The sequence below is a fragment of the Netta rufina genome (genome assembly GCF_964035555.1).
Source record: "Netta rufina genome assembly, chromosome: 11".
Lineage (NCBI taxonomy): Eukaryota > Metazoa > Chordata > Aves > Anseriformes > Anatidae > Netta > Netta rufina.
This window is the reverse complement of record NC_140134.1, coordinates 9188170-9201195: the sequence shown is the minus strand read 5'-3', so window position 1 is coordinate 9201195 and position 13026 is coordinate 9188170. Positions and strand designations below refer to the sequence as shown.

At 58.5% G+C, this 13026-nt stretch overlaps 2 protein-coding genes across 2 annotated transcripts in view; one reads left to right on the top strand and one right to left on the bottom strand.

Moving 5' to 3' along the window:
* SCAPER (S-phase cyclin A associated protein in the ER) overlaps positions 1-1698 on the top strand; it is a 156728-nt gene extending 155030 nt beyond the window's left edge. The window contains exon 32 of the mRNA XM_084293063.1: positions 962-1698. Within this exon, the coding sequence (XP_084149189.1) occupies positions 962-1056 (95 nt within the window). The 3' untranslated portion in view covers positions 1057-1698. The remainder of the gene's footprint in view (positions 1-961) is intronic.
* A 1784-nt stretch (positions 1699-3482) lies between these two features.
* On the bottom strand, positions 3483-5887 carry ISL2 (ISL LIM homeobox 2; the record flags this gene model as incomplete). Its single annotated transcript, XM_084293178.1, has 6 exons — positions 3483-3599; positions 3679-3849; positions 3943-4226; positions 4343-4599; positions 4698-4887; positions 5830-5887. 6 exons carry the CDS (start codon positions 5885-5887, stop codon positions 3483-3485), a joined length of 1077 nt encoding a protein of 358 aa, XP_084149304.1.
* Between the last annotated feature and the right edge of the window lie 7139 nt (positions 5888-13026).

The window sequence follows — 13026 nt, the reverse complement described above, 5'->3', positions numbered from 1 at the left end:
AATTTAAAATTAACATAAACATGGTGATTTTACTGTCAACATTATACCTTCTAGTTTGAAGCAGCCTCGTGCAGTGTCTGCAAAACAAACTTTCCAGGATTGCATTTGCATGAGAATCTGCTGAAGAAATATCTAAAATCCAAGTGGAAAACTGCTTTTTTATTTTCATTATTCAAACTGAATGAACTTTTAAACAAAGATGAATATGTGGTGACATGAGAGTGTAATTTCTAAACATTCCCCTGTTGCAAAAAGCTGAGTTAATAATAGCAGTATGAGCAAGATTATTTTTATCTATTATATCACTTTAATGTGAAGGACAGACAGGGTTGTTTCCCCCTCCCAAAAAAAGAATAAAAAATAAAAATGGGAACAGTAACGCTGCTCTGAAAAGAATTTGAAAGTTCTCCATTGTTCAGTGCTGCACTGCAACACGCTGCTGGCGGGGTCAGATCCTGCAAACCTTCACACGCATGTGTAGTCCATTCACGTCACCAGCAGTGCTTGCAGGAGTACAAGCTGCGCTTGCCATCTTGCTGCGAGCTTTGGGGGAATCGGGGAGCACAGCTCCTCCGCAGCGCTTTGTCGAACAGGGGGCTGCTGAGCCAAGCCAGGCTGCGCCAGCACAAGCACGGCTGAGCGGGTCCCCACGGGGTCTGGAAACACGCAGTATGTAGAGCCATACATAATGCCGCAGTGCCTGCCGCGGAGAGCCCGACCCAGTAAATTAAAAACCTGCACCTCTGCTCATCAGGCCCCTGTGCCCCCATTTTCAAAGCCCAGCCTCGATGCCTGTAGCTCTGCATTAGCGTTACTCCGTGATGTGAGAAGTTTTTGTTAGGGGGAGGGGAGCAAATGACTTGAAGTATCTCGAATTGGCTGCGTGTTCATTATTCTTGTTTTATTGCCATCTTATCTAGAGGGGGAATAACTTGGTGATTTTATGTTCTGTCTTCAACAGAAAAATTTTTCAATTCTCAAGATTATCTTGAGCTGTCCAACAGATTCCCCCGGCAGTCCTGGGAAGAAGCTCGACAGTTCTTCTTGAAAAAATAAGTGGTGTATTTGTTTTTAAGGTCCCTGGCATTGTAATACTGACTGGTTCGTGCTGACTACCTTCTTTACAAGGCTATTCCGAAAAATTTTTGATACTCTAAATACTTATGCTGTAGATATATATAATTTGCACTATTTATATCATAAGTACTGTAGATACTTTCAAGTTCTGTTTCGTAATTTTGATAATTTGAGTTTGTTTCATTCATGGATCCTATGTCATGGTTTGGGTACTTTCTACCTTGTGATGTGGTGGTACTTGCACTGCAGAACCAAGATTGCCAATAGAGGAAATATGTTCTATATGTCTTGTAATAAAATAACTTATTCTGACTATGGAGTGACTTCTGCGTTACAAATGTTGGTGTGTCTGAATTACGATAAGCAGCACAAGGCTTGGAGAGGGGAAAAAAGCAGCCAAGCGAGGCGGGTAAGATGTCCTTCCAGTTACTCAGACGTCTAAAGCATTTCTCAGAACTGGCTCTGAGGAAACTCCGTTTGTAATTTTTTGCTGATACGCTCCGCATAATACGGATTTTGTAAACCGTGCGCGTTTCTAACGTTTCGGGAAGCCTTTAATAACGCTGTTTTAAACGTTGTGATGTTCTGCCGGCGCCCTTCCCCTGCACCCCCCCCATTAAACCCTCGGCCCTGCCGCCCGCCTCAGCGCTTTCTTCTCGCGCCTCGCGCCCTTCCCGCGCAGGGCCCCGCGGCCCGGCCCCAGCCGCCCCCTCAGCACGGCCCGGCCCGGCCCCAGAGCCGCGGCCGCCGCTGCCGGGGCCCGTCAGGAAGGCGCCGCCGGGGCCGTGCCGAGCTCGCCGCGCTCCGGGCCGCCCTCAGCGGGCGCTGTCCCCGCTTCGCAGCCCCGCGCCGGGCCCCCCCCCCCCCCCCGCCTCCGGCCCGCACCTGAGGCGGCGGCGCTCGGGACCCGACCCGCCCGGGAGCCGCGGGCTGAGGGGGCCGCGGGCGCTGTGTGAGGGCGGCCCCGTGCCCACGGAGGAGCGGGACGGGGCCCGGCGGATCGTTCTCGGGAGCCGAAACCCGGCCCGGCCGCGGCTCCGCCCGGCAGCGCCCAGTGGGCCGCAGGTAACGAATGCGGGGGCCCCGCCGCGGGGGGAGCCGCGGACCCTCAGAGATGGGGGCGGCCCGGGCCGCTCGGGCGCTCCGCGAGCCCCGACGGCAGCCCCGGAGCGGCCGCACGGGTCGTGAGGGGGGTGCGGGGAGAGGGGACGCGGGGCAGCGGCGCCCTCCCAGCCGCCGGGCGGTGGGGACGCGGGGGGCAGCGCGGGGCCGCCCTGCGGGGAGCGGGGAGGGAGCCGGGGCCGCGGGAGGGTGACGGCAGAGGCCGGTAAGGGGCCGCCGGCCGCGGCTGGGCGGGGAGAACGAGGGCGTGCGAGGGGCCGCCGAGCCCCGGGACGGCCCCGGGGCAGCCCCGGCGGGAGGCGATGCGGCCCGGCTCCGCGGCAGGTGCGGGCGCGGCCCCGGGGCTGCCCGAACGGGGAACCGGCGCTCCGCCTCCAAGCCGTGAACACGCGGCCCCGGCGGGGGGGGGAGAGGCCGCGACGGCAAAACCGGGCTGGGGGCTGCGGGGCCGGGGGCTGGGGGCTGCGACGGACCCCGCCCGGCCCTCCCCGCCCCGCTGCCCGCCCGCTCCCGGGGCCGGGGCCCCGCCGCCGCCCTCCCGTCCCTTATTTTCGTTTCAATCCTTTTTTCTTTTTACTTTTTTTTTTTTTATTAAGTCCAAAATATTTAATCCCACTATTCAACCGCTGACTGACAATAAATAGCAATAACTTACTTTTGTTCGTTAAAGGCTCAAACAATCCATCCTCCGTCCACTGATAACTTAACACCACTAGTACCGGGGGCCCCGTTACAAAGGCTCGGACCCGGGTCCCGTTCTCCAGCGACCCCGGGCGAGGCAGCGGCGTGAGATGAGGCCGGACAGCGGCTGCGGAGGGGGCGCCGGGCCGGCTCCGCGGCCGCGGGAAGGCGTGCGCCGGGGGAGCCTCTCCCCGCTCGTTCTCTCGGCTGATGCTCGCCTTTCTGCACGTTTCCCTTCCAGCCAGGGAAGAGAAGCCGTCCCCAGCGCCAGCGGCGGGCGAGGCAGCCTCTCGGCGCGCCGGGCTCCAGCGGGGGAAAGGCGCGTTTCTTCGGGGGAAGGAAACATCGAAATCCGCGGGGCGAAACCCCCGAGCAACGAAATAACCGGGGCGGGGGCTCTCTCTCCGGTCTGGCGAAGGCAGCGAGAATCCCGGTGCTTTTTGGCCGTCAGTAAGGTATTTTTTTTGTTTGTTTTTAAATAAGAATAATTAAAAAACAAAGGCGTTTGTCCGGCGCTCTGGGAGCGGCCCGGGGCCGGGTGTCTCATGCAGGGAGCGCAGGCATGCGGAAGTCCCGCGGCGGCGGCGGGCGGCCGGGCGGCCTCACGTCTCGGCCGGGCTGGGCACCATGCTGTTGGGGGTGTCGGGGAGCTGGGAGGACAGCGAGGTCACGTCGCTGCCGGAGGACGTGCCCAAGGAGCCGGACTCGGAAAAGGAGACCTGGGGCGGGGGGGCAGCGGCGGTGCGGTGAGCCCCGCGGCCGCCCCCCCGTCCCCCCGCCGCGGCGCCCGGGGCTCACCAGCTGCTGGAAGGCGGCGGGCTGCTCCAGGTCGCTCTGCAGGGCGAAGTCGCTGAGCGCCTTCCAGGGCGGCTGGTAGGTCTGCACCTCCACGGCGCTGCCCTGCACGGCGCTCTCGTGCCGGATGGGGCTGCCGGCCACCAGCGGCGTCCCGGTGAGGCCCTGCAGGCTCTGCGGGCACGCCGGGGGGCTTCAGCGCGGCGCCGGGCGGCCCGGACCCCCCCCAACGCGCGCCCTCCCGCCCTCCCCGCTCCCTCCGCTCACCGTCTTGTCGCCGTGCTGCTGCTGCTGCAGCTGCTTCATGAGGATGGACTTCTTCTTGTCCTTGCAGCGCTTGTTCTGGAACCAGACGCGGATGACGCGCGGGCTGAGCCCCGTCATCTCCACCAGCTGCTCCTTCATCAGGGCGTCGGGGCGCGGGTTGGCGGCGTAGCAGGTCCGCAGCGTGTGCAGCTGCTTCTCGTTCAGCACCGTCCTCACGCGGGTCGTCTTCTCCGCCGCCTTGTGCGCCGGCGGCCGCGGGGCCGGCGGCCGCCCGGGCACCGGCTCTGCGGCGGGCGGGGAGAGCGCGCACCGTCAGCCCCGCCGCCGCCGCTCCCCGCCGCCCCCCCCGTTGCCCCCCGCCGCCCTCCCCGAGCCTCGGCGGCCCTCCGGGGGCCGGTACCTGCGAGGTGCGCGGCCGGCGGCAGCGCGGGGCTGCGCGGCCCGCGGGCGGCGGCGGGGCCGTCGGGGGGCGGCCCGTGGTCGGCGCGGCAGAGCAGGTCGCGCTCCCGCAGGCAGAACTGGTCCCCGGGCAGCAGCTGGCGGCCGCAGGCGGCGCAGCGGAAGCACTCGAGGTGGTAGACGTGGTCGCGGGCGCGCATCACCAGGTCGCTGCTGCTGAAGGCCGCCCGGCACTGCGCGCACTTGATGCCGAAGAGCCTGCGGGGAGGCGCCGTCAGGGAGCGCGGGACTGGGGGGGTAGGGAGGGGTCGCGCGGGGCTTTTTTGGGGTCGGTTTCGTTGCGGCACGCCGGTCACCTGCTGTAGTCCCGCTTGCAGTAGGCCTTGCCGTCGCGCAGGAAGCACGTGCAGGTCTCGTCCAGCGGCTGCCCGCACTCGGCGCACTTGAGGCAGGCGACGTGCCACTCCAGGTCCGGCGACACCCGCAGCAGGAACGGGTCCTGGATGCGGCCCCCGCAGCCCGCGCACAGGGCCAGCCCCGGCCGCCCTGCCGGAGCCAGCGGGTCACGGTCAGCACGGCGCGGAACGCGGCAGGGCGCAGGGAACGGGGGCACGAAACGGGGGGAAAGGAGGAGAAATGTGGGCAGGGGAAAGGAAGGAAAGGCGAAAGAGAAACGTGGCCAGGGAAAGGGAAGGACGGAAGGAAAGCCGAAAGCGGAGACAGAAGGAGCGAGAAATGAAAGGAGAAACTCGAGGGAGGGAAAGGACCGCGGGAAGAGAAATAAAAGTGTTACCTCGGAATGGGAAATAACGGCAGGGAAAGTGTAAAACAAAAACGGAAGAAAAAAGGAAAGAAAGAAAAAGAAAGAAACAAAAGAAAAAAGAAGGAAAGAAAGAATGAAGGAAAGAAAGGGAAGGAAAGAAAGGGAAGAAAAGAAAAGGAAGGAAAGAAAAGGAAGGAAAGAAAAGGAAGGAAAGAAAAGAAGAAAGAAAATAAAAGATAACGGAAAGACAGAAAGGGAAACCAACCCAATGGAAAATCAAAAACAAAACAGAGAGAGGTGAAACAGGAACGTGGACAAACGAAAACGGAAAGAGACAAGATATCAGACAGACGGAGAAATAGCAGCAAACAAAACCAGAAGAACAGAAAGAGAAAGGAAGAAAGAAAAACGGAAAGAGAAATAAAAAAAGAAAACCGAAACACGGAAAGAGAGAGAGGCGAGCGGCGGCGCGGAAGGGACGGGGGCAGCGACCGGCAGCGCGGCGCGGGGCGGGCAGGGCGCGGGCTGCGGGCAGGAGCAGGAGCAGGAGCAGGAGCAGGAGCAGCCCGCTACGAGCCGGCGCCGCGGGGCCGGGCAGCGCAGAGCACGCGGGGAGCGGCGGCACCGGCGGCGCCCGGGCCGAGGCTCGGAGCCGCAGCCGTGCCCGGTGCTGTCACCGCCCCGACGGCGGCAGCGGGGCCCCGGCCGGCCCGGCGCGCACTTACTCTTGGAGGGCTCCCCCATGGCGCCCGGGAGCGGCCGCGGCAGGAGGACGTCCACCATGCGGGCGGCCCCGTGCGCGCGGGGCGCGATGCGGGACGGCTGCGGGACGGCGCCGCCGCTGCTCCACTGCCCGCGGGGCGGGGGCCGCGCCCGCCCCCCCGGGCCCGCCCCGCCGGGCCGCGCTGTGATGTCAGCGCGCACCGGCCGGGGGGGGTGAGGGGGGGGGGGGCGGCGCTGACCTCACCGCGCGGCCCCCGCAGGCGATTGGCGGCCGCGGGGAGGGCGCGCGCGGATTGGCCGCGGCGAACAATGGGCGCGCGGCGGGGCGCGGGCACCGCGGGCACCCCCCGGCACCCCGGTGCCCCCCGGTACCGCCCGGTCCCCCCCGGGCACCCGGCACGCGGCGGCAGCGCAGCGCAGCCCCCCGGCGGGGCAGCCCAGCCCCCGGCGGCCCCGTGCCGGCCGCCCCGTCCCGGAGCGCTCGGCGCCGTCCCAGCCCCGTGCCCCCGGCCCCGCCGGTGCCCCGTCCCGCAGGTGCCCCGGGGCCGCTCCGAGTTCCGCCGTCGGGCCCCGGTGGCAGCCGCCCGGCGGGCCGGGACTAGCGGCCGTGCGGCGCTGCACCTGACGCCGCGGCGCCCCTGCAGCCCCGGCTCTCCCCTTTGCTTTCTATCCTCCCCGCTCACCCCCCCCCGCCCCCGGTCTCCACGGGCTTCCTGTGCATTAGCAGCGAAATGGGCAGAGCGCCTCGGCGGCCTTTGGCTCGGCTTTAAATTCCCCGAGACTTCACGGCGCATTGCCGGGAGCAGCTCGAGAGCTCGATAAAAGCTCGGCCGCGCCGGGATCGCGACCGCTGCTGTCCTGGGGGCTCGGCCCCGTCCCTCCCCTCCGTGCAGCCACCTCCTCCGTCCGAGCCGCGCATCGGGCGGGTGTAGGGCAGCGTGGTGGCTGTCAATTGCGACCCGGGAAGGGCAGGCTGTGCTCGCTCTGCTCCGAGCGGAGGGGCAGGGTGGGCTTTCGGCTGAAGCACTTGTTTCTGAGCCAGACAGCCTGTCGGTACGAGACGCCGGGAGCTCGGAAAGGGGAGAGGAGGGATGCGATAGCCAAACCGATAGGTTTGTCTGCTTGACCCACGCTCCCCAGCTGGCTGCAGCCCCCGCTGCACCTTTGGGACCTCACGGAGGTGCTGAAAGCAAAGTGGTTACGACTGAGCAGGAGCTGAGCGGGAGAACGTGTTCGTGGTGCCCGCCCCAGCAGGGGCACGCATCGCCAGGGGATCGCAGCATCCCCTCCTGCCCCGCCCGGCCGCGGGGCGATGCACGCACCGGGGAGCTGCAGCGCCCACACCCGCACGGCCGGGCGAGCACACGTCGGGGCTCGCGGTCCGGCCGCTGCCGGCATTGTGGCTCGGTGGCCGGCAGCAGAGCGGAGCTGGGAGGTGAGAGGCGCAAAGGAAATGTGCCGCCGGCTCTTCGGAGCGGGGTTACCCCCAGGGACAGGTGACAGCCCTGCAGTCCTGCCTGTGTCCGCACCTCCCACGGAGAAGGGGGTGCATGAGGGTGTCCTCAGCCGGGGTAGAACGCACCGAGTCCTGAGTGAGTCAGGATCTGCATGTGCTAACAATAAAATGCAAAAATAAAGCGTCAGGGTGATAGGAGAACGAGACGCGTCTAAGAACACAGCAGCTTGGCAGGGACGCTGCGTGTTGCATCACCCCTTTTCCCACTCGAGGGCAGGGTCCTCCTGCCGTCCCAAACCTCTCTCCAGCTCAGGAGCAGCAGCCAGCCAAACGCTTCTGACCCCGGGCAGAGCTGTGCCGCAGGCTCAGCGCTGTGAGCACAGAGCCGAGCGCTGGCAGCAGGCAGGTACGGTGGGGCAGGACTTGGTGTGTGCCCGGGCGGGTAGGAACCGGGCAGGCAGTGCCGTCGAAAACCCTGAAAAATGACTTGCCGGGGAAATACTGAAAGCCCTGAACCGCCCCGTAGGTGCTTTATGGCAAACTTTGAAGTGACTCCCGGTGATGTCAAGAGGCGTAAAACCATTTCGTTGCAACCCCATTTTACAAAGAGGTCAATTGTCGGATTGTTTTGGGGACGCTGAGGCAAAGCTCATCATAAAACCATCGAACAGTTCGGGTCAGGAGGGACCTCCGGAAAACCGCCTTCAGGTTGCTTGGAATTGAGGGGAGTGCCTGTAGTGAAAACCAGGCACCGTCCGTCCCTCCTGCCACCCCGAGCAGGAGCTCTCCTCCACCCAGCGCCCAGGGTTTCCAGCAGCTTTTGGGGCAATTCCAGCGGGGTTTGGGGTGAGCGCTGGCGGGGCTGCCTGGCCGCAGGGAGGCTGGCAGCGCTTCCTGCTCTCTACGGAGCAGCTCTGGTCTCTGCTCCCAAACACAAATGCGAGTTGCCTCTAGACAGGGGAAACGGTAACAATTTTTTTGTTTGCAGCAGATTGCAAAGGCAGTAAATGCCGATTCTTTCAGAGCCAGCCATGGATTAAGTCCATTATAAAATTAAAACAGATGGAACACAATTTCACTTACACTACAAAAAAGGACAGGAACCATCTGCAATAAGATTTAGCATTGCAAAGCTATTGTTATCATATTACCATTAAAACCTTTGATGAAGGGTTTTCTTTCCTTTTCTTTCAGAAACTTGTTCACATGAAACAAATGTTTTATTTATCTGTCTTCCTAAGATAATCATATTTTATTCAAAAACATGACATCTCCCAAAGACCCAGCTTTGGTTCTAGCAGAACACGCACGAACAAAGGGTGTAAAACTTCAGCGTTGAACCATTAGGGTCTTCCATGGGGAGGATGTCGCCAAAGGCGAATTCCCTGTCCATTTTTCCTTTAGAAAACATTTCCCTGTGTTTGGGGACAATGCCTGATACTGAAAATAGATAATTAATGAGATAATGGGATACTGCATGTCACCTCCTGTCCAATGGGATTATCTGATGGCTAATTATGGACAGATTGTGATTAATGTGATTATGTATTGGTTATTAATCTGATTCTGGATTGATCTAGTTATGTTTTAGTCTGCTCCAAATGGTTAATTGGATCTGAGATAATAGAAATGCAGCTTGCACCAGATTTTGCCACATCAGTTGATGAAGTATCTTTTGATCTGGGTGGGTTGCGAACAATAAATTATTTACAGCTGTTGAGAAAATGACTCTTCCTTAGAATGTAGTCATTCATTTTATTTTCGAGAGCCTTTGAAAACAAAATCAATATCCTTTTTAAAAGGAGATGTTGACAAAAGAAAGGCACGTACATAACTCACAAACAAATGTGACGAAATTAAACAGTGGTTAACCCGGTGGCCTAATGTCTGGTGATGCATTTGAATTGCTATGTGGAGCTTTGGGCTCAATTCTTCTGAGACCAGCAGGGGTTGGGAGCATTGCAGGGGAAGAGGGCCCAGCTCTGCGGAAAGTGGTATTGCACAAGAGCTACTGCCAGCCCTGCTATTGATTAAGAATCAGCCATGGTAAAATGGCAAAGGGAGTCCTTGCCATTTTGTGCCCTCTGGGTAGGAGGGACACAGAAAGTTCAAGGGCAGGGGAAGGACTCATTCCACCATCCCATCCAGCCTCCTCCACACCAGGCCGTGCTAGCAGACCCCATCTGATTCTTTTTTTCCCCCTGCTCCGATCCCATTACTTTCTGGTTGACTTCAGTCATGTCTCAGAGAGATGCATCTGGTCTTGATGTAGGCTGCCAGCATGGGAGAGGCTGCCCGGCTCCCTGTGAAGCGTCCGGCTTCTCGCAACTTTCACTGAAATGCAAACTGCATCTATGTTTGTGGGAATCTTGTCATGCCATTGTCTGCTGGGTAAAAGGGCTGGTGGGTGTGTTGTGTCTGCAGGGAAGTGGGTCTGCTGTGGCACTTTAGGATTGGGGACAGGGGAACAGGAGGCATGTTCGCCTCGCCGCCAGGTGGAAAAAGCAGCAGGCAGCTTCACCAGAAGGTGCTCCTCTCTCAGTGGAGAAAAACATCAAAAATCAAATGGGTCCCAAATGTTGAAAACAGGCCCTCAAGGTATTATTTACTGAGCTGAAACTGAAGGAAACTAAAGGAAAAGCAACTTTCCCTTTTCTGTTCCTGCAGGCACAGGGAGGGCCATTCCCCTGGGTGTCTCTGCTGCTGAGTGGGCTGGTGGCAGCACTGCAACCTCCAGGTTCCTCCCCAGCAGCGTAACAGGCAGAAAAAGCAGCTCCCTGTTTAAAAAATAATGCTGACACAACCTGGCTGTGAATTTTACACGCATCTCCCATTAGCGAGGAGGCGAGGCGCGCGCCAGAGGAGGGATGCAGGTCACTAGGCGGCCGTGACAGGCACCGGCACAGGAGGGGAGCGGAGTGTAACCTGGGATGCCTGTCCCTCACCCTTGCTACCGGGCACTGCTCTCTTGGGCAGCAGGAGCTGCCTGCCCAGGAACCCCAGCCCACGCTTTGGGAGAGGCTGCGGCTCCCCTCTGTGCCTGTCCTCAGCAGGAGGGGCAGCTTGAACTCCGTCGGTGACCACGTTCTCTGGGAACAGTGACAACTTGCAGATAACACAACACGGTGTTGCTCCCTCATTACCTGGTCAGCACCTGGAAATGGTTATCATGGGAGAGGAGGTGATGAGGAAGGGAACACAGCTGCCTGCTGTTACCTGCAAATGGGATTTGTAGGTTTAGCTTGATTTGGTGGCTGTTGTGGGGTGGCGCTGGGGGAGTGCTTGCCTCCATCCCCAGCTTTGGAAATGGGGCTGGTGACATTGTCCCTGTTGGTGAGCCCTCTAGAGGCCTTGTGAAAGACAGAATGCTGACTGGAGGCGTGCAGGTGGGAGGCTGTAAGGTGATCTGGGCAGAGCATTAAGCACACCTGTGCTGGGGCTTTCGTTGTAAAGGAACTGAAAGGTGTTGAGATGCGTTTCAGGGGCAGGGTGGATGGGGATCAGAGAGCAGTGCCCTGGGGGGGGGGGGGGGGGGTGCGCCTCCATTCCCTGTCTGTGGGGAAGGGATGAGTGCGGGGGGTCAGGCAGCGTCCTGGGCTGCTGAACTGCTTTGGTCAAGTGGATTTACAGAGCGTGGGCATGGAATATTTCAGCAGCAGAGATCTCTCCCACTGCCCCTTCCCAGGTGGGTTTTCACCCCGTTTCTCTCTGTGGCTACTTGTCTGGTGCTGGGCCATGGGTCCTGCTTGCATGGCTTGGAGAGCCCCGCTGCGCCCTAAGCAGGCTGCAGTTGCTTTAACCTTATTGGATTTTGACAGATTAGGAGGCGAATCCTTTCGCGTGCTGGGGAAGCTTCCCAAATGAAGCTCTTCTAATTTACCAGAGTCAGCTATGCCCAGAGATGGTGGGAGGAGTAAGCTGAGGATGAACCCTGCCAGAGGGGCCATCATAGCAGTAATAAAAAAAAAAAAAATTCCTATCCTTCTCTAAATCCCATAGTCATGAGACTGTATTAGCTGGCTTCCATATGTTTTAATTAGGAGTTATGTATTTTAAGGGAACCAAAATCCGATTCTGATGCAGACATGATGACATATTTGTAATGGCTCATTTCATTTTCTTCTGTGGCCTTTGTTAGAGATGCTAGTGCAGGTGCCTGCTTTCATTTGAAACCCTATTTTTATAAGTTTGAGCAATCAGCATTATTGATTTGTAGTGTGAAAAAATGTAATTCCCCTTCAAATGCAGAAATTGGGTCAGCAGATCCTAATGAAATAATCCTGGATAACAATGCACCATAAATGGATCTGCTTCCACTAATTAAGGACTCATTTTTTCCTTCAAATACAGAGTAAGATCCTCTGCCTGCATTAGACAGTGACTCCACCTTCAGCAGCACCTGCTTGTTACGTGTTTTACTGTTTTTATTGTCGTGCCTTAGGTGGGAAGGTCAAGTAGAAAAAAGCCTTTTGCCACCGTGCAGCTAATATGGATCATGCTGATATAATCCCTACCTGATTACAGTTATAAGCTCCTAAAACACTGGCCATACGTGATAGACTTCCTTTGTGCTTCAGGGTGTAATCCGCATCAAGCCAGTTTCAATAAAGATTACGTGCATCTTAAGTGTTGCTGAGGTTTAAAATCAAAGTTATAAACAGAAAATAAACAGCCTGTCACTTCTGTGGATGGCTGACACTATGCTATGAAGTCTGACCTGGCGGGTGGCAATGTCACCCTGCTCGTCAAAATACCTGTCTGCTATTAATGCGGATATGTGGGGGAAGGAACAACTTATTCCAAGCTAGGATGCAATTGGGTCAACTTTGATGGAGTGGCTCACTTCTGTTTTGGTCTGAGGTGCTCACAAACAGAACAAAACCCCCAAACTCATATGTAATCAGTTTGTTTATCTTTGCTCTGGCGTTTTTAGGTGTACGTGCGTCGTTTCTGTTTGTTAAAGAGTTCATCCCCATGAGATGTGCTGCCTGCGTGTTGGAAGCTCCTTTTTGGAGCTGACAATAGGATTATGAAATTGCGTGTCATGCTTTTAATGAGTAAAACAAGTTAATTGAAAAGAAATCATGGCTGAGCTAGGGATGCTGAGGATGTTCTTGTTTTGCATCCTTGTTTTGCTGTTGTTCTGGGGCCGGGGAGCTGCAGTGTGCAGTACAGCCGCCTTTCTTCCCTGCCCAAGGCGTTTGAGACCAAGTAGTGTCCGCTCTGATGCTTGTGCTGCTGGACCTGGCTACGTTTTGCTGTAAAGCTGAAATGCTTCTTGGCATCTGAGGTGAAAGCCGTGTGGCTGGATGCATTTTAGAGGCGGTCCAGTGCCAAGGCTGTGGCAAGGCTGAAGAGCCCTTTTGGTCAGCTTGCCTCTTGCTTTCCTGCGGGTGCCTCAGAAACGCAGAACGAATCACTGATGTGCTGCAGCCCCACACCGATTCTTGGAAGAGCGGGCCACGGGCCGTAACCGTCTGTTTTCTTTTCCCCAAACCACTTCAGGACGGGAAGGAAGCAGCGGCGCTTGGGGCCGGCTGCAGGCGCGGTGCTTAGGGACACGGTTTAGCGGTGTGTTTGGCAACGCCTCGCTGATCTTCGAGCTCCTCTGGCCTAAATTAATTGGAAGGTTCCCTGATTCCACCGGGCTTCGTGCAGCCTCTCACAGGAACGGGCTGTGGGGGCTGCGGCACGTGCGGCCCCGCCCCGCCCCGCCGAGGGGCAGCATCCCGCCGCCAGCCGC